This window comes from Anoplophora glabripennis, unplaced genomic scaffold (genome assembly GCF_000390285.2).
Source record: "Anoplophora glabripennis isolate ALB-LARVAE unplaced genomic scaffold, Agla_2.0 scaffold9, whole genome shotgun sequence".
Classification (NCBI taxonomy): Eukaryota; Metazoa; Arthropoda; class Insecta; order Coleoptera; family Cerambycidae; genus Anoplophora; species Anoplophora glabripennis.
The window spans coordinates 297,721-320,233 of record NW_019416258.1 but is presented as its reverse complement, the minus strand read 5'-3'; the positions used below and the strand labels follow the sequence as shown (position 1 = coordinate 320,233).

Sequence of the window (22,513 nt, the reverse complement as noted above, 5' to 3'; positions counted from 1 at the left end):
ATTCAAAAAATACGCATTCTAAACCGGTCTAACTTGAAAAACACTAAAACACTAAAACAAAACTAATTGTAAAGGGTCGATTAATTTTAATTCTGATGGAAATGGTACAGCGTTTACTGCTCATTTTTCCTTAAAAAATATTAGCAACCCATCTGTTTTCGACGATAACTCCTTCAATTTTGCTCTAATTAACTTTTATTAGTGCTCATTTTGAAAGTCTTTTTGAGTACTACAAAAAACTCCGGGAGCATTATACACGTAAAATTAATCCTTTCTCCGTTATTTGACGTTGAATACATCGATTCGAGTATTCCCCCCAAAACAAGTCCACTTTCACTAACAGTATTTCGCTTTGTATAGGACGTACAACACTTTTTAAAAAACGATTTTCTTTGTTTATTTATAAGCTACATTTTTGTTCATTACACTTTTTTTTTTTAATAAAATGCGTAGTTTTTGAGTTATTCGCGAAAAATGCTTTGAAAAAGTGTTTTATTTCACTCAAAATTCCAAGTTTTCAATCGTGAACAGCTAAAAAACTATTGATTTCTCGGTAACATTCTTTGAGTATTTGTTGCTCAAAATTTGATTCTCTATCGATTTCCAGTGTTATTTTTGAAAAAAAATTCCACCCCCGAGAAGGTGTGACAACCCCCCAACAGGGTGAAAGCGTCAATCGGCGCTATGTCACTAATGTTCATTTTTTTCTCTAACTATCTGCCAACTTTCAAGTCGATCGGTTCAGTTTCAAAGAATTCGTAGGTGAAAAGCTTCAATGACTGTACTATATTAGGCTTTTTGAAAGTCAGAGTCGTATAAATTCTATAGAAAAAAAATGAGTTGTTAAACTACATAATTTAACATATGCAACCATAACACTATGCAAATTTTGTATCCTTTCTAGCATAAACAGTATAAGAAATTGAGAGTATTTTCAAAAAGCACTATTTTTTAGAAAGCAGCACCTTCTATCTCTGCACGAAGTATTTTAGAAAAAACTATATAGTTCCATTAGTTTTTATTGTTGATTGAAGTTGATTTCACATTAAATAGTCTAAAGCTATATGGTAAACTTTTTTCATTTATGCAAATACTATTTGCATGAGGTTCTAAGATTTTAATTAATCAAATAAAGAACTACCTATTTATTATTTAATTCGTTATTTCTACAAGTTTGAAAACTAAAAATATTTTTAAGACGTTCTACAATTTTATCATAAATATTACAGATAATATTTAATTGTACATATTTAGTATATGTACTTGGTATATGTACTATAGCCATGTTTAAAAGGTATTGTGTGGTTTTGAATTATTTTTACACTAATTTAGCACATAATTTGTAATTTTATGAAGATTAAAAAACTCTCATAAATATTATAAGAATAGTTTTCTAACTTATGTCCATTTTAAGAATTATTAACTGTTAAAAAATTAAGAAAGTGTCACATTACGTTTGGAATTACGTTTGATTTAAGTAAAGAACTTCTATGGTCGTTAGGCAACCCACTATACGATCAACTGAAATGTGCCATTGTCCGCTAAATTGCAGCATGCTTTTATTACAAAACCAACGTGATCTGGCTAATTATGCACGTACCAATTGTAGGACTAAGACAGAATAGTAGAAACTACATGAATATTTAATGAATGAAATTTAATTTAATTACATAAAATAAATATGGTAATAAATAATAAAATAAGACAATTCTATAAATACATTATCGGCAGCATTACAAAATTCTAAATATCCTAAATTCAGTACATTTTTGAAGTAACAGTACACTCTCTCTCATTTGAAATATGGATATGCTGGTATTTAAGGCTCAATATTGTCCAATATCCATTTCATGTACGATTCTACCCTCGTGTACAAACCAGGGTGGGTGCCTGCGCCACAAATCGCTCCTCCGAAGGATATAACACCGTATTGGACCATCCTGGATTCGTCGTTGAGAAACTTGGCAGTTTGAAGGGGACCGCCACTATCTCCGTTGCAAGAGTCCTTTTGCTTTCCGTTAGCACAAATTTGTTTTTCACTGACGCGAATGGTTTGGTACGACTTCTGGCATTTTTTTTGAGATATCACAGGAACGATCACTTTCTTGAGGATGGTGCTCTGGGTATTTGGTTCTGTAAATAAAAATACCATGATAATACAGCACTACTATATCAATTACTACTATTACTACTATTACTATTATTACTATTACTATTACTACCAACTTAACTTAAATAAGACCAGATTTTATTCCCAGAGCAAAGAGAGGCAGGAAGGTCATGTATTTGAGGTTGGGGATTGAAATTAGGACATTTTATTGGGTGTACACCTAGATATTGGGACCGAGGGTTATTTATGTTGTGCTACTGCAAGAGATTAACTCAAATTTCGAACTGTCGACTTCGACAGCTGCCTTGGAAATCTTGTTCATACTGTAAAAAGGAAAAAGAACAAACATTTCTAAACATGAAACAAGTAAATATTTCCATACGCTGGAAGAAGGGCCCGCTTTTCATGTTCTGGGTGAATACGAGTTAATATGAGGGTTGTACACCCCTGAGGTTCAGTTTTTTTGGTAAACCTTTCTCAGATACGAAGGAATTAAACGAAAAATCGGTTAGCAGACTTTAGAAATTCACGCGAGTAACAAATTTGCTAAACAAATAAACATACAGTCGGAACGGACTCATAGAGTAATAAAAAATACATATATTTACGTTTTTCTGTGAATCCCCACCCTGTAATGATGACTGAACCAAGCTCGGCGTTACGGGCTACTCCAGTTGGCAGACAAATGGGCTGAACATTATCTAAAATCAAACGAATATTAGTACACTGTTGACTGAATAAACAAAAATGTAATATATACCTGCTAGTTTCATCCCTTTGACTCTTAGAAGCCCAATGTCATTAAATCCATTTTCATTTTCGTATTCCTTGGTGAAATTTGGATGCGGTATGATTTTCTCAATGAACAAATCTTGAACTGGTTCATCAACGCATTTCGTAGTACCATCATCTTGCTTTTCGCAGTCGACCTTAGTTGAAGTGTCGTAGTCGCCAACTCTTACCCCGATTCTATAAGAAAAATATATTTACACAATCAGGATACCAATTCTAAATTAAATCTTTTTTGGTTAAGATTTAAGTTGAATGGTTTGACAGTTTTGTAGGGAAATCCCTTTGGAATAAGGTACTGTTACAGCTAAACAAGAGAAGTATAGGGTTTCTATTTTGGTACTGAACATTTAAAAAGTAGCGCGGAAATAAAAATTGTGAATTTGTCCAAGAAATAGAAAGCTGCTAGACACATAAATATTTAAAATAAATTATTTTTGTAAAATTTCATTATGAACCAAAGATAGGTACATATATGTCATAAAGTGAAGACTCGTTGCTGTTTTATTTAGTTACAGTTTTTAACGATATGTGCATTTTGACTTACATTGGAGTTTGCAACTCTGTTATGCAGTGGGCAGCAGTTAGGATGTATTTATCATTGATGACTGTCCCTCCACATTGGAAACTAGGTCCACTTTCTGCAAAATAATTACAATAAGTTTATTTAATTCACCGTTTGACTTGATTTTCAAGCTTCTTAACATGACTTGAAATGAGATCCATTCAGGAAAAGTGTAGATGTTGAAAAATAAAGTAAAGGTTTTAAATTTTATGTCAGTCAAGACAAGTAGTTAAAAATGACACTAAGTTACTTGGTTTGGTGAATTTCTAATCCGCGTTAAAATAAAGAACTTATACCAAAACTGGTTTCTACTACAGTACAGTTTCAAATATCCTTTCATAGGAATACTTACAATTAGTAAATATATTAATTTACAAAATTAATCTTCATCGCATTAAAATAGTAGTTTCATATTTATATTTTTTAATCAATTAATCATATGGTCTAATCTTTATTATATCAGCAGTCTCTGTAAATAATATCAATCTAAATATGTTAAAGAGAGAGAATTATTTATTTTTGTCTCATTATCAGTCCATTTGAGGGTCGATTTGAGGTATGACATTATGGTTACAGCGGTCTAGAATAATATCTAATGCGTTTTCAGTTAATATTATTTCTGTATACATAATTATATAAAAGTATTTTCCAAAATGGAGGAATCATGTAATATTTTGCAGAATTTCTTATCTTAAAAGGTTAATTATTAAAAAAAAAAATCAGGTTCGATGAAAAATGAATTTAAATTGAAACATTTTGGGAACCGTTTTATCACATGGGCAATAAATTAGTTGATGCTAAAGAAATGGATTTTTAAGTGTTTTAATGTAAATATGTTTTAACTGGCCTTTAATGAAAGACTGATTCACTAGTACTTAAAAGCGCGTTAAAAGGGAGTATTCTATAATCAGTTTTAGAATTCTGAAGAATTTGTTTTTCAAATCGTCTGGACCTTGTTGGCTGCCAGCTTTAATAGTTATTTTTCTATCTAGAACGCGACATGGTACTGTTCAGTTCAAGAATGGAAGTTAAATATCTATTAGAGAACGCAAAAGCATTTCGAGTTTTAGATGTAAACAAAAATTTTTTGAAAACTGCAATAAAATAAGATAATTGTTTTTTGTACAATTTAATTTATATTTGAAATCGTTTGAATCGTATTTGAATCAGGTTTAGGCGCGGTGGACTATCATAACGACAGCAATATTATGAACAAAAACAAGTGTGAAAAAGTCATAGATCTAATATAGTAGGTACTAATTAGATCTATGGAAAAGTAGTATCAGAATTATATATTGCAATCCATATTATAAAGAGTGTTTAATTCAAAATGAGCACTGAAAGTGAAGACGAGCATTTATCGGGAGAAGCGGCACAAAGTGCTGTTTAACAATTCAGAGCCACACAAAAAAAAAAGTTGGGTATACTTTTTATGCGACATATATTTTTCGTAGTAATTTGGCCTCCTGAACACGAATCTGGGGTCAGAATTGGCCCATCACGTCACAATTTTTTCCTAACCTCAAAAAACTTGTGAAAAATAGTGAAAATTGATGAAAATTTACTGGGAAAATTTGGAAAAAAATTTATTTCCACATCAAATAGTACATTTTTATGTAAAAGACTCTGCTGAATTCAAATCCACTGTCAGAATTGAGCTAGAACGTGTGGTTTTTTTTCTAACCTCAAAAAACCGAGCAGGAATCGCTATTTTCAAATTCTGAGCGGATTTTGACCAGATTTTGTATAAAGGGGTTTTTTGGGTCGCTGATTACGAATATGAATTCACATTGTAAAAATTCAAGATGGCTGATCCAATATGGCGGGTGTACTTTTTTGAAATCCACCGATTTCAGTAAAATTTGGCATCATAAGGATTGCTGGTTGATCTCACCTTCATTAATCACACATCTGGAGCCAGATTTTCATAAATCAAGGTAAAATTTGTAGGCAGAGTCATAATTTTAGGCCGAGTAGGCGGCATTTTTTCGGCAAAGTCACATTTTTAGATTGAAGGCATAAGCAGATGCAGTGATGTGCTGTGTGGCAGTAATGTGTCCTTTTCCTTGAACTTTAAAATTATTAAGAAATAAAAGCATCTAAATGCCATAGGAAAACTGCATAGTAGTTAAAAAAATCTGATTGGAAAACCATAAGCCCATGCACGACTAAATAAATGAAAGAATAAAGTAGAAACTTTTTTGTCTTGTCCCATGGAAACAAGCACATCACACTACACATCATTACATGTGTAGAGTCCTTAAGTCATTTTTTTAAGCGAAGTCACATTTTTAGACGGAGTGGAATCTTTTACCTTGATTTATGAAAATCTGGCTCCAGATGTGTGATTAATGAAGGTGAGATCAACCAGCAATCCTTATGATGCCAAATTTTACTGAAATCGGTGGATTTCAAAAAAGTACACCCGCCATATTGGATCAGCCATCTTGAATTTTTACAATGTGAATTCATATTCGTAATCAGCGACCCAAAAAACCCCTTTATACAAAATCTGGTCAAAATCCGCTCAGAATTTGAAAATAGCGATTCCTGCTCGGTTTTTTGAGGTTAGAAAAAAAACCACACGTTCTAGCTCAATTCTGACAGTGGATTTGAATTCAGCAGAGTCTTTTACATAAAAATGTACTATTTGATGTGGAAATAAATTTTTTTCCAAATTTTCCCAGTAAATTTTCATCAATTTTTCACAAGTTTTTTGAGGTTAGGAAAAATTGTGACGTGATGGACCAATTCTGACCCCAGATTCGTGTTCAGGAGGCCAAATTACTACGAAAAATATATGTCGCATAAAAAGTATACCCAACTTTTTTTTTGTGTGGCTGTGATTATTAATCCCAGAAAAATCATCGAGGCAGTACGAGATTACCTACAACAAATTCAAAGGGTGGTGTACTTCAAACAGAATTCAAAATAGAAGATAAGAAGATAGAAGTTCAGAATAGAACAGAATTTCGAATATGAGATATTCCGAAAAACTCCAAAATTCTAACGAAATTGAGAGATTTTTACAAGAAGCACCTGATCATAGATTTCTGCTAGAAAAAGTCATTCAAATTAATATAAATCGTTCGATTTAACTAATTTTGAACAACTTTTCAGGTCATTTTAATAATTGGTCTTTGACAGTCATTAAAGAGAAACTTAAAATAACACTTACCGGTTTTGTACGATAGAAGGGCCATCCAAGGATACTCTCCCAATCCAGCATTCTCTCCGTAACTAATTTTGTCTGGAATACCTATATAACCACATTCCTCAGGCAACAAGCCTATGTTTTTGTGATTTTCAACTGAATCAGCCTTCACTGGTTGATCGGTTACCTTCCTCGAAGACAACATGAGTGATACTGGTTCATCGGAGCAGCATATTTTGACTTTGCGTCCGCTATAGCCGCAAACGTACTCCCTCAGTTTTTCTTTTAGGTGAGACGGTAGAGGTGAAGGTGCCATCTTGAGGAAGCTCACCATGCTCCCGCAGTCTTTCGCTAGAATGCACGTACCGACACCGAGATCTGGCGTCCTGCAACCATCGTCGTCTATTGCCCATCCTTGAGCTGGAAGTATATGTCTATATTTTTTAAAAATTCTTTACATATCACTATGGGGTAGAATCAGAAAGCTTTTCAAAGTGAGTAAACGTCGATAACGCACTGAAATTATTTAATTCTGACAAATTATTTAATTCTGACATGTTTTGTTTCCAACCAAAGACAAGAAAGATATTTTAAAGAGAATAACTAGAACTGTTTTTGAAACAAAAAAAAAATAGGAATTGTATTTGTAGTATCTACTGTATATGCAATGAGGATAAAATGTCAAGTTCTCAAATGTTAGCATTATATAAATAAACCAGAATAAAAAAATTAAAAAGAAATGCGAATGTGTTGGGAGACAATAATAGCAATAAATTGAACTATGTAAAATTTATTTTATGCTTCTTGGATATTTTAACGTAAATAAGTAAATAAAAATAAAACCTATAAAAGCAACAATATGTTTAGAATAAATTATGAATATTCGGTCACATTGAATTTCAAAGTATATTGTTATTCTCCTTTTTTATTGAATTAATTTACTTGTTTACTTAAGTTTTGACTAAATAAAACACGATTTATGAAGAGGTTAAAAATATTTCTATTTTAAAGCTATTCTAACTTGGTCTTTAAAGTAGAAAATATTAATTCTGGCTATTAAATCGCAATAAAAGCGATGAAACGTCGGCAAAGTTTAATGGTAGTTTTTTGTTCTTCATCTTAACCTAATCTAGACCAAAAAAGAAAAATGTAAAATCGTTTTTATTTCATTCTCACTATAGAGGAAATATATACAGGGTGTCCCGTTCGTGTTTCAAAAAAACTTGTGTGCAAGTTTCCCATGAGAAAATAATTAATGTAAAGTTTTTTTCTTAGCCGCCCCGTTTTCGAGGTACAGTGTGTTGAAGTTGTTACTTTCCAAATAGTTTTCCTTAATTATCTTTAAATCGATTAAAGATAAAAATGTTAAAATTTGTACACGAGTAAACATCAACTGTGCGTTAAGAATAATGTGCAAACGGTTTCTTTCTGAAAAGCAGTGTCCCCGATACAGGTAATTGGAGGGGTACAATCGAAAAAAAAAACTGTTAAAAGTCAAAATTTATTACATTTGTAAACGGTTTTGTATACTCTAAAGAAGGGGTCGGCAACTGGCGGACCGCGGTCCAGGTCCGGACCGCTGAAGGTAAAATACTGGACCGCCAAAAATTTTTTGAAGGTATAAATTACTTAAATAAATTATTTAAAAAATCTTTTGTTTTTACGTTTGAGTGCCAACCTTATCATTTTGTGTGAGTGTTTTGAGTTCTTAATGGTTAGTAAGCAGATTAAATTTGAGTCCAAATTAAAATAAAAAATTTGTAAGAAATATGAATATGTTTTTTCTGAACCTCGTTAAAAATTTTCAAACGTATCCGGACCCCATCTAAAATTACTTGCCGACCCTTGCAGTCTAAAGGATACTACAAAAAAAGGTATATTTGTGGAAATTCGGTAGCATGCACCATTTTCGAAAAAAATTAAGTTGCAATTTTTGCTCACATAAAGCGGCACAAGTACCTACATTAACAAAATATTAAATTGAAAGAGGACCTTACCATTGAATGAGCTGAAGATATTTAGGTACCAACAGTATTTGCATTTAAGACTATAATTTTAATTTCTTACGTATCACATGAAACTTTAAATTGTAAAACATTTTATTAACTAAAGAAAAAAAGTTCAGTTTGTTGTAAAATAACATTTAAAAAAGTAAATCAAAATAATCAGATTATGGTAATTAATTATCTATTATATTTTTATTAATACAATTAATCCGAATTGACTGATTCCGTAAACATATACATACTTTTCTTTTCTCTGTATAAATATGTATTTTTTCCTGTTTTGTTTTATTATATACATGTTTGATGTTTTTCTGTGATAGACATTTTGTGATGTATTTTACTTTATGTTCTTGAAACAAGTGTAAACTTATCAAGTATTGTTTATTCGTATAGCTTTTAATATTGATTTACGTTTTATATACTCTGTATTTTCTACGAATAAATTATTATTATTATTATTAACTAATTTTAGATTTTGTAAATTACTACACTACACCATTACTAATTGTAAAATAAAAAGTTGTTAAATGGACTGAATTGTTGATGGACATTAAAAAAAGTGATAAAAACAAAAAATATTAGGAAACAAACTCGGAGACATACAGAACAAAACAGCTGCACAATTAAATAAATGTGCAAATACTACAATAGATACTGAAATTGTCCCCATTTCCTTCTATGCTACTTCATTTTTCTCGAAAATGGTACATGCTACCGAATTTCGACAAGGATACCTCTTTTTTTGCAGTATATATTTTATTCAATTGTACCTCTCCAATTACCTGTATCGGCGCCACTGCTTTTCAGAAAGAAACCATGCACATTATTCTTAACGCATAATTGATGTTTACTCGTGTACAAATTTTGACATTTTTATCTTTAGCCGATTTAAAGATAAAAGGAAAACCATTTGAAAAGTAACAACTTCAACACACTGTATCTCGAAACTTTACATGAACTACCCCTATTATTTTTCCATGAGGAACTTGCACACAAGTTTTTTTGAAACATGAACGGGACACCCTGTATATTTAATGAAATTTTCGACTCGATGAGTTTAAAATAATTCTTGAAATATTATGAAAATTGAATTTAAATTTTAATTTTGATATTGTGTAAACCCGTTTGTAGTTTGTACGAGTATATTTAAAAAATAAGCGAGCAAGGTGGCCATATTCCCGGCCGAGAAATAGTGAAATTTCAGGCGTTTTTAGGTACTGAAATCTTTGAAATTAAAACGTGTAGAACAAAAGTAAGCACAAAAATAAAATCCTTGATGTTTTGTTTATTCATTGTTACCATTTAAATTTACTCAAATAAAATAATAACTAAAAAAAAGCGTTTGTAAAACATGCGTTTGCTGTTATTCTAACCCCACATTTTAAGAATTATTTTCACGTACTTATAAATAAAAGTAAACAATTTTATATGTAGGACTAAGCAAGTAAATGTTATAAGAATATTTACATGTGGAATTATATATAAAAAAGTTAGTATTTTCGTAGATTTCAGTACCTAAAACCTTGATGGTTTGATCGTTTTTTGCACCTGTTTATTCGTTTTACTGCGGCGTCTTTGAAAATACCCAGGTGGCATGACATAACATTCCTATTATTTGATAAGCTTTAGATTTTTTAGTTATTAAATGTTTGAAATTATTTGTCTTTGCGGAAAACACTATTTAAAGAATATGGGGCCCTTAATAATTAATGAGAATATTTTTGAAATATCTAATTGTCACATGTGCATATTAGTACAATTTAATCCTTATAATGATTTAACACCTGATATTTCTATTAAAAAAATAAATTTGTTTGTTTATTTACTTACATGTAGCACCGTTAATAACATAGAATACTATGTGAATTATACCAACAACTTTTAGCAACATTGTGAAATAAAACACTGCTTTAGACAACTTAAAGCTTCAAACGTGAATTCAGTTCTATGCATCAGAAGGAGGAGCTTCTCTTTTTATATCTTTACTCACGGTTCTCACTATAAATGTAATGTGACGTAAAATGGGATAAGTTGATCGTATGAATGGGCTGTCTTTGATAACGGAAAACCAGCCGTTGCACAAATTGTGGTAGTAATCGTGGAATATTTTTTTCTAGCGTTGTACCAGTTTCATTCATAAGTACAATCTTTTGTGGAAGTACTATAATTTCAACGCTATTTGCGGACGATGGTTTTACTTTTTTTTTATTAATACTTATTAAACTAAATGAAATGTGTATAGAAAGACAAGTAAATTAATTTACTTTTTTCATTTTATATCAGTAGAATATACATAAAATATGAAAAGTAGGTAATTAGATTAACAATCTTTAAGAAAGATACCATCAATTTTGTGATATTCATATCACAACAGATGTTATTCTTGCATTAATTTGTTAAAGATAATAAAATTTAAATTTTCTTAAGAAAAATATTAAAGAACGCAAATTTTTTTCTATCGTTTCAATGTTTACGGTTTAGACTTTGTTTGTGACTATGTCATTTAAGACTGGATACTTAAATAACAATTAAAAAGATTCAACAAAAGTAGTAAATTTAAAAAAAATTGACATAATAAATTGATAGTCAATTTTTCCTTATTTTTAATTTTAGAACATGTGGATAAGTATAAATATATACAGGGTGTTAGAAGTTTGACTGCCTTAATTTTAACAGATGACAGAATACATTAAAATAAAACAAAAAAACCTTATATATATATCTATATATATATACATGGTGTAACTTAAAGATTGGGAATAAATTAAAAGGTGGAATTTTTATTTTAAAAAATAAATATTTGTTATATAAAATTATGCTCTATGGGTTTTCTTTTCCAAGCTACAACGCGCTAAAAAATTTCAAATATTATAAAGAATTTAGTTTTTTAGTATCATGCAAAAATCTTTTTTCAGTGCCTATTTGACCATGTTAGGTAGCTGAGTCAAAGCATACTTCATGCATGCACTTCAAAGCAGACTTTTTGTTATTTTTAATTTCCTATGTTAGCAGTGGGAAAAAATGGTATTTACAAAAGTTTTGTTTAGGAAAAATTACAAGAGCTAGAAATAAAACGTAAGAGAGTAATTTTGTTTAAAATACAAAGTGGATCATAAAAAAATAATAAAAAAATGTTTTTACCAGTGGCGTACCACAATTTTCTTCGAATTCGTACGCACGCCACTGAGAATAAAGTCAATTTCTTTCCTGTTACTAGTGGATTATCAAATTAAGCTAAGGCTAAAATTTCATTCCATTATCTTATAATGTTCGAAAGTTATTGGAGAAAAACTAAATTTTTTGAAACTTTTTAGCACCCTGTAACTTGGAAAAGAAAACCCGTAGAGCATAACTTGATATGAGAAAAAAATATTTTTTAAACCAAAAAAATCCAACCTTTAATTTATTCCCAACCTTTACGTTACACCCAGTATATGAGAAAAAAAATTATCAAAATCTCCAACTTGATGTACGAAAGTATGCACGATTGATTATGGAATACTGACATAACTGCGTGCATAGAATACCGCAAAATCCAATGTTTATCACTTTTTTGAACTCCTTTGTAGTTAATTCTAAAAAATAATTAGCGTTGTAATAAATTTAAAATTCGATAAAATTCATATCGAGCAATCTGACAACGGTGCGGTGAATAACATGAGGTACTAAGCTGTCCAGCCAGCAATACGCAATTCAGTTGATATCTGGAATTGGACCGTGTCTGAGTGTCTTTTGCGTACCATTATTTTCTTTTCTTGAGGCGTTTTACAGCGAGTGCGCGAAAATTTGGACGACGTGAGTCTTTAGATACTTTAATTACATATTTTTCAAATTCATAAAAGTTAAGTTCCTGTTTTAAGAGATTCATAATTACTAAAATTCTAGCTACAATTTAAACACAACACTATCTTCGTACTACAAAATCGATACATTTTATTTTATTTATTTAAAAACTGGAAAACCATTGTCTCGAAATTTACTAAATAATAATTGTTTACATTTTTTCCGTAGGACAAGCCTGCCGCGTGCACAAGTGGTATGCATCAGCTGTGTGGCGTTAGGTTAAGCGCCGTTGTCACGTTGTGATGAAACTCCCCAATATTAATACTCGCTGTATTTTGAAAACTATTAGTGTTACGCCCCTGTAATATCCAACTTTTTTGTTCATCTATGATTACTCTATCTCATGCTGAAGTAATGGCAGTCAATCTTCTTACACCCTGTATAAATATATTTTAACTATCTAGATTGAAGTCCCATTTCCGTTAAAAATATAAAAATCTGTGGGAAATTACATTTAAAAATAATTGTGGAATTACAAAGGAAGGTACTGCAAAGGGAAATGTTACATCATGTGACTTTATGTTAAATATTTTGTATTTTACTATTCATTTGTGGCAATTAAGCTTTCTTTGTTTCACAATCTTTGGATAAATAAGTTGAAGCAGAAAAAATAGCATCATACATGATGGCAGATGATTTGTTAAAAATTATTAATTAGAGAAATTTATTAAAACCAACTTTCTTCTTTATTACATGACGAGAGGAAAGTAGAAAAAAAATAATGTTTTTTTAGCTGTTGAAAACTGATATTTTCTTTATGTTTTTTATTTTTCATGCACAGAAAATTAAGGTTTTGTTTCTTTTTGTCGTTATAAGTAAAACTTATAATTTGCTAAATTGTGCTTGAGCACAAAATACCGTAAATCAGCTATATTCGTAAACAGGAATTAAACACCCCCCTCTGTGGATACAGTAGGGTGGAAGAACGTTGGCTTGGGTCAATGTGAGAGATTGACAGCGGTCGGCGATTGACATTCTGCTAAATAATGAGGTTTTCCAGGTTTCCCTCATTCCAACACTGGAAGTCGTTCATTGGCGCATATGCGTCCTACTGAATAATAATATGCCATCCCCCTTTCCATACAAGTCTCGAACTTCTGGGCTAATCCTTGAAGTTAGAATGAGGGGTAGAAATAATATTATTGTTATTATTATTTAAATTTCTTTAATTGTTTTTATTTCGAGTTTTTCAAATGTTTCCAGTTTTCCAGATTTTCCCAATTTTTTGCTTTGGAAAAAATTCTGTTTTTTTCAATTTTCCTCTTTTTCCGTTGTGAAATCTCCAGTCAAAAAAGAAATATGAAAAGTACAATAGATTTTACAAATCTGAATATTTGCACGTTGTTGTTTTGCCAATTTGTTTTTACCTTTTCTCTAAAGAATATGTTACTCTCTTGTCATGCTTGCAGTCTACTCACTTCATGGACATAAAACTATAGTTTTTAATTAATTGCGTACAAATTGTAAATGAGTGGATGAAGCCATTTATATTTAATAGTTAAATCAGGATAGTAAGTAATGTGTATTTAATTTTATTCTTACCTCATGCGTTTACAAGAATAGCATTTTGCTTAAACGAATTACGTCAGAGATTCTTGACGTATCATTGCATAATTTTTGAGAAAATAACTTTGCGATAATGGTTCTGATTTAGTTGATGTTGCTTCTGAAAAGTTCGAGATTACGCGGTTGCCAAAAAATTAATAAAACAAATGCGAATTGTTACGTCAAAATACAGGAAAATTAAATAATTTAACTTTAAAAATTTCCTTATGAATTTCAAGCCGATGTTACGTAAAGCCGCTTAATATTGCAAAGGTTTTTACTCATTTGACGATGCATTCAGAAATACCCACTCAAAGTTGTTATATGAATAAATTTAACAGCTACAAGTACGTTGATCGCACATACCATTACACAAGTACAGGTGGCCAAATGAAAACAAACAGAGCCATTTTCAGGAACGGCGTCAAGATTGCAGAAAAACGCTCAGACCTGTCGATATTAGATCAAAGGGGGACATTCTTTGCTGGTATTTTTGACTCCGCCACTTTCACCAAGCAAGTGAAAGCATCACCCCAAAATATTTAAATGGCATTGGGGGTTGAGTAATATTTCTTTTGAAAGCTCTTACAATTCTCTTTACAACAAACATTAAATTTTATAATTCCGCCCAATACTTTGAAAAAAATTTACATTTTAAAATTTAAATGTTTAGTTGCTTATTTACTACTTAGTTAATTAAACGTTCAAACTGATGACCGCCCGCTTCCATACAAGAATAAACATTTTGTTCGAAACGTTCGCGCACATTCCGAAGCATTTTCGGATTGATTTGACGACATTCATCGACGATTCTTTGACGCAAATCTTCCAGCGACGCTGACTGTGTTTCGAAAGGGCGATAAATCCGGTGATCGTGGAGGCCACTCAATGCTGCCTCTTCTCCCAATCCAATTCCGTAGAAAACGTTGGTCCAAATACTGACGGACAATTAACGCATAATGCGGAGGAGCACCGTCCTGTTGAAAAATCAAATGATCTTCATCATACTCTGGAACATTTTCAATAATATCAGTCAAGGCAGGGTCAATAGCGTCTTCCAGTAATTGCAAATACATTTGGCCAGTCAAATTACCAGGTAGAAAAAAAGGACCCACCAGCCGGTCACCGAAAATTCCAGCCCATACATTTAATTTTTCCGGTTGCTGTGTATGCACCTCGTGAAAAACTCTTGGGTTTGAATCGGACCAATAGCGGCAATTGTGACGATTTACCGTCCCGTTCAAGAAAAAACTGCATTCATCAGAAAAACAGATGTTAAAAAGGAACTGTGGATCGTTCCCTGCTCGCTCACTCATTATTTCGCAAAATTGCAAACGGCGGTCATAATCATCCTCATGAAGTTCCTGGACTAAATGTATTTTGTATGGATGGAATTTATTCTTCTTCAAAATGGTTTGTATGCTAGTTCGATTGATCCCAGACACAGATGCCAGCTACCTCGTACTTAATGTAGGATCAAGATGAACTTGTCTCAAAACTGCTTCTTCATTATCTTCATTAACTATAGGTTTTTCAATTTTTCGTTTTTTATTGGCTACGTTCCCTGTCTCTTGAAATTGTTTTGCTAACTCTAGAACATACTTCCTCCTGACATGTTGATCTTGATGTTGTTCATTAAATAGCTGAACTGTTCTATTCGCACATTTATTGTTTAATGTTCAATAACACAATTAAATAAACTACCAACTAACGCTTCCAAATAATACTAGAAAATAATTTGGAATCCACTAATTTTACGTTCATTGTGCTATAACATTCATTTCTGTTTTTTACAATTGTGTTTTTTTTTACGAAAGTGATAACAAATCGCCAAAAACCAATGTAACGCAAGAAATACTAAATTTATACCATTGGCGTACTTACTCGAATGACTGACATTTTTACCGTTATTAATTGTTTGTACATAAGTTTCAACTTTAAAATCAAAATTCTTAATACGTATTGGGCGGAATTATAAAATTTAAAGTCTGTTGTAAAGAGACTTGTAAGAGCTTTCAAAAGAAATATTACTCAACCCCCAATGCCATTTAAATATTTTGGGGTGATGCTTACACTTGCTTGGAGCTGAAAGTGGCGGAGTCAAAAATACCAGCAAAGAATGTCCCTCTTTGATCTAAAATTGACGGGTCTGAGCGTTTTTCTACAATCTTGACGCAGTTCCTGAAAATGGCTCTGTTTCGTTTTCATTTGGCCACCGTGTATATTCAACTAAAGTAAATCTTTATTTATCTCAATTTAACAGTATGAGTTACTAATGTATTTACCATAACTGATTTCCACGTACCTATATTGTTGTGGTCAGAGCTACTGTAGCTTCACTACGTGGTGTAACATTGTCTAGCATAATGCAACCCTTGGAGATGCAGCGAGGTTTTATGATGTCTGTAGATGTTACCCAATATTTTATGAGTAATTTACACATCTATTGTATGAATAACCATAAAAATATTTTCAAGATCCCGTTAATGTAGCAGTTATTACCAAAATATTCTTTGGTGACGGTGGAAGAAACCAGCTTTTTATTAAGTTGTGTTTTTAAAATTAACAGCCCGTCTTGAAAATCTAGATAATTTTCACCTTTTCGTTGTAACAGGAAATAAAATGAATATGTGATAATTAGAGATGTTACAATCGGTCCGCTAGCCATTGGCACCGTCGTCAGTCAGCCACGCGAGCTGCCTAGCTGTTGGTTTAGTCGCCGATTTCCCTGTAATCGAATGATTCTTCTTAGAATTTTAGTTGTCTTATGATGCACAATTATGTGTAATTATATCGAGCGTACTAAGTGGTAAAAAACAGCAAACAATTCGTACTATACTGACTAAAAATAATTTACCAGTAAGTAGCTATAAAATTATTAACATATAAAAACTATTTAGGTGGAAAATAAAACAGAGATATAATTTTTGGAATAGAAAAGAATTTTATGAAAGTAAAGGAAAATAATGAGTTCTAAAAATATCTATTTAAGCTGCTACCTTCGTTTAAATGTTTGATTTTTTATTTTTTTTTTTATAAAAAATATAAAAAAGCAAGGAGTAATAATTTATGTACTCAGGTCAGCATCACAGCTTTATCAATAGTAAATTGGTCCAATAAAGCGGTACTCAACACGTGTTATTTCAAGTGCATGTGGTCATAGGGGAAGTTAAATAACGAACAATTCTTTCTTTTATTAAAAAAATATAAACAATAATGTAATTCAATATATACATACCAGTTTATGTATAGAAACGTTTCAAATAATATTAATAAATATAAAGTAACAAATATTAAAAAGTGCACAATACACGTATAAAAAAATTGGCGAAAACCAGAAGACTCAATTTATGTTTTATTTAATCTTCATACTGATTGCATGTGACCTACCATTTAATATATTAATTAATAAAACATTTTATTCCTACTGGAACAAATACAACCCTAAGTTGAAATTACCATGTCGGATCAGCTTAGAAGTAGATTATTAAATTATGCAAATATTACATCAGTAGACGTCGAACGGTCGTTCTCTTCAGATTAAGACATTGTATCACCGCCGCGAATAAGTTTCGCTGAAACAAGGGTAGGAACATACCTGATGATGCGATCTATAACGGATTCCATTCGGATTGTGGAACTGATAGCAACGATGCGTATAAAAATTTACGTGTTTCACAATGATACAATGACATAAATCTTATAATCACTTTATTTTATGTTGATGATCCGCACGCCTTTGTGCGCGGCCAATTATGACAGTTCTAGTGATAATGTAACATTTTGTACACTAATAGTTCCAGAGTTAATTTTAATTAAACTAAAAAATTAAAGAAATTCAACGAAAATTAGGTAAAACAACAACGCAAAAAATAAAAAATTACTTCTGGCGTCTAACTATGTCTGTCACATGTTTTCGGGGTCGCTGAATCCGCATCCGGGATCCATTTAACTCCATTACGTCAGGATATTTGATAACAATCCTCTATCCATTGACCACTTAACTCCTATAACCCTATAACCCCATAATCCCTTAATCCCATAACCCCATAACTTTTTAACTCCGTAACTTCAAAACCCCATAACCCCGACACCCATAAACCGGTAAGAAAGAGACATACGCGCGTTTAGGCCCTGAAATGCAGTATGTTCGAGTCATACGTACTTCTTATGCCTTAAACCCATATTCCCCAATAATCCCATAACCCCTTAGCCTCATAACCTCAACAGCCAGAAAAGAATAGACTTATGCACGAACTCTCATGAATCGAATCTTTGTACATCATTGTTGTAGTACTTATTCGTGTGTTAGCAATCCAAGGCACCTCCACGTGGTAGGCGGTGGGCAACGGCGTTATTCCATCATCCGGCAGAGACCCTGGATAACGGCGTTCATGTCGGGGTCAGGGGTCGGATACCCAGTATCTAATAAAGCACCCCAAAGGGAACATAAGCCTTCTACCTCCTCGTTGTTGCTTCTGGATTCGGCAAAATGTAGGCTTCTCCAAGGAAAGTCTTTTTCTTACCGGGTTATGGGTGTAGGGGTTATGGGTCGTTGAGGTTACGGGGTTAAAGGGTTATGGGGTTATATGATTAAGGGGTTATAGGGTTATAGAGTTGAATGGTTAATGGATAGAGAATTTATTGGTCTATTTTTTTAGGTTATGAAAAAATTCTGACGTGATGGGATGAAATGAACCCCGGATTCGGATTTAGCGACTCCGAAAACATATGGTAGATATAGTCATACCCCAGATCTAATTTTTTCGATTTTTTGTGTGTGTAATCTTCTCGGATTTTCTGAAAATGTATAGACCACTTTCATGGTTCAATCTTCATGGTTTTCAAAAGTTAGGTTATGTTTCTGTGGATACTGATCGTTGCTAGGCCATTGTCCCTCAGCCAGATTTTTATTCTTCTTAAGCTGATAAACAATCGCTATACAGTACACGTTGTGCACGTAGAGCAATCAAACTTTTCAAAACTTTTCCCATTTGACGGGAGAAGTTTTCTGTCGCTTTGAGGACATCAGCAACGGTTAATTCTATTGGGGCTGGGTCTATCCTGCCATAATTTTCGCTGAAGTTGGATTTCATTTTTTATGTTTGGGAAATCGCAAAATTGAGCGAAAGTATTACAAACTTCTGTGAGATTTTCCACGGACATGGTTAGCATTTGTGTCTACTGTAATTTGGATAATGCAAATGGATAATGAGTGCTTCAATTTTTAAAATTAAAGTTTAAGTCAAGTTTCATGTTAAATATACAAGGCAAAGAGTTATTAACTAAATTTTTGGTAAAATTGGTCGTAAGTGGCGCCCTCTATGAGCAATGCTGAAATTACAACACGCATCTTATTCATCGCCTAAAAAAATATAGTTTTCAAGTTCCTAACCTACATATTTTCAGAATAATCGCAAAAAACGATTTAAAATTTTAACTTTCATCACCCTGTATTTCCGAAACTATCAACTTTCGGATAAGGCATGTTTGCGCCAATGGTCACCATTTCACGTGTAGTATCTTCAGCTTTCAACTTTCCCATTGTTAATGAATCACCCTGTATTTTATACTACCATATATATAAATGTAGGTTGACAGAGAACACACAAAAAAAATATAATATAACTTATACTTCAAAGCGTCGGAAACCACACAATAGGGTCCCACTTACCCCTTCAAGTCAGACATTACTATTCAATATTTTTACCTGAACTTTGTTACCGCCTAGTTTTTTGGGTCGCTAATTACGAATCTGAAGTCCTAATCGGAAAATTCCTGAATAGAAGATGGCGGATCCAATATGGCGGATGTAAGAATCGGAAAGGCATTCAAAATTTGAAGATTATGGCGGAAACTTGTTACTCAGTTTTCAAAGTCGCCAATCAAAAATATCAGGTTTTAATTTAGAAATTCTTAAATCCAAAATCCAATTTAATTTTTTTGTTAATAAACTCAGTTTTAAAGCGATGTGATACATATTTTTATATATTCAATTTTTGTCAAGCAAAAAAGTTGTCGTAAATAATAACTTAGGAGATGCTTATTTCAAGTCTCTCCAAGAGGCAAAAATTTTTGAAAAATTGTTGAGAAGCTGAGAAACTATATCTCCTAAGGGGTGAATATTTTACTAAGGTCATTTTTATGCGGAACGTGTTCTACTGAGCTGTAGATTCATCAGTACCATTTGTGCTATTTCTTTTGTATGTTGAAGTACAGAGTGATTCACTATAGTTTGCCCTCCCCTTTAGCTTTTTAGTTTTCAGAGTTATAAAAAATGTGAAATACAAACGTTTTACGATGTTTTATGAAGTTTTCGAAAATGATAGAAAAATAACTGAAATCGCGGATGTTAACTTTGTTAATTTAAATGGGACACTCTATATATTTTTACATATTTGGATAGAACGTTACCTATAGAGCACAATCATATAAAGTTTGTTGGGTCTATCTCTAACAACAAGCGAGATACTATCAAAAATAAGGTTTTTTATTAAGAAAATAAGATATCTTGCAATTGTTAGACATCTTTCAGGCATTTCTGCCTTTTTTCCAATTGCGTAAGGATTCTCCGATTTAGTTGTAATATATTTTGACATATCGAACATTGATATACAGGTGGTGAGACATTAGACATATTTCAGAGACTACTCCGATTTTAATTTTGAAAATTTGGATAATAGTGTTTTCGGGCATGCTATTCTCAATTAAAATATTGTCGTCCACCGAACGCTACCTGTTATACCGTAAGTTGACGTCATCTTCGTTATTTTAAATGGAACACCCTGTATATTATTGCAATTTTTGGATTCTACGTCAATTTTTATTTGAATTTTCATAAAGGTTCCCTATTCTTAAAGTTAACCGGTTTTGATATATTTAATTTTTTTCAAAAAAATTAAAAAAGCACTGCCTAATTTAAGAAGATGTGTATTTTACAATAATAAAGTTAGAGCGATAACATTTATAAGGGACATGTCTAAAACACTAAACTTTAAACCATCTTAACTTATTTTTTTTTTAAATGGAACACCCTGTATATTTTTGCTCAACTTGATGAACAATTTTGTTCTCTTTCGAATGGTATAATGGTTCCCTATTTATACCTATCTCTTCGCATAATTTCTTGCGAGGATGGCTGGGAAATTTTTAGTGGAACTTCAAAACAATCACCTAATCCGTCACCAGTTACCGATAACTTTAGGTGAAGGTAACATCGTCAATGTTTTGGCATATTTGCATGCTTACCCTGAACCACCAGTTCGTGCTGCTGAATAGGATTTTGAAATTTTTTTTAACTCTAAAAACAAAAAAGTTAATGGGGGGGGGGGAGGGACAAAATATAGTGAATCACCCTGTACTTACTTGCAGGTATAAGTAATTATTACCTCTATTACTGTTACTCGGAGTGTTTGTTAATACTCCAATCTTTTGCTTCCATTCGCTTCATTTTTATTCATACAGTGAGGTTATTGGAAGTATTTTTGGCGATAGTTGTATTTTCTATGGCTTCCTTCCGATAAGTAGATTATCAGCGCGTATAATCACGCTAATTGTATCGTAATAGTACGCAATAATGTTAGTGATTCAAACGAGGCCTTATACAGAAAACGTTTCGTAAACCGAGATAAAATGAGATAACGATAAACGTTGAGCGTAAGTGCTACTGAGGTTTCCTCGTAACTGTTTATCAAAAAATTATTTAAAGGCGTCAATTCAAAAACCGCAATATACGCAGCATATTAATATATTCTAATTATTTTCGGAATGCACAGGATGAGACGGCTTGACGTTCTACGTCTTTAATTCTCAGCAAAACGGAGAAACGAACAAAAGTTGTTTTGTTCGAAACCTGTTTGATTCGGCTTAAAAATAATTTCTTGCCAAGCCTTAAAGTTGAAAATATCTTCGAAACTAAAATCGGTAGATCAAAAGTATGTTTCAAAAGTCAAAAGTTCATGGTTCTTTTTTAATTTTTTTTTATAATTATTATTAAAAGTTACGACAAAAGAATTGTATTGAGAAATCTTGGGATACGAATATAATCTTATAATTTTACCTAAAAGAGTCAGTCAAGAACATTTAAACACTTGTTTCTTGTCACATTTTTTTTTTGTAAGTGGGGATTTTGAGACGTGATGTGTTTTTTTTAATTATAAAAATATATACTTACTGCACGTAACTAAAATGTGTAGGTAGTTGCACCTGTTTCTTCTTTAGTTCTTTCTTCAACTTTAGTAACTGCTGGTGTTTACTTATTAATTAAGTAGTTTTAATTTTGTTTTTAGGGATTCTTTAAAAATAATGTTTTTATTAATTGCAAGATTGGAAAATAGGAAAATAATATTCGTCAGACAATATAAAAGTTGTTTTTGCAGGTCTTAGAGATATGATCTTGAGAAAATCAGCTGGTTTTAATACATTTTTTTATAGTAGTTTTTCTGACATGTTCGAGGTTGCAGACATTTTGAACGGCTCATATCTTTTGTCAGAGAATTTTA

General features: G+C 32.0%; 1 protein-coding gene across 1 annotated transcript; it reads right to left on the bottom strand.

Annotated features, from left to right (window-relative positions):
- Positions 1–1,460: 1,460 nt before the first annotated feature.
- Positions 1,461–10,554, bottom strand: LOC108909305 (melanization protease 1-like). The gene is made up of 6 exons (XM_018713618.1): positions 10,455–10,554; positions 6,643–7,038; positions 3,447–3,540; positions 2,871–3,079; positions 2,719–2,811; positions 1,461–2,133 (listed from the first exon to the last, which is right to left on the bottom strand). The coding sequence occupies exons 1-6, from the start codon at positions 10,513–10,515 to the stop codon at positions 1,820–1,822; spliced, it is 1,167 nt and encodes a 388-aa protein (XP_018569134.1). The 5' UTR covers positions 10,516–10,554; the 3' UTR covers positions 1,461–1,819.
- Between the last annotated feature and the right edge of the window lie 11,959 nt (positions 10,555–22,513).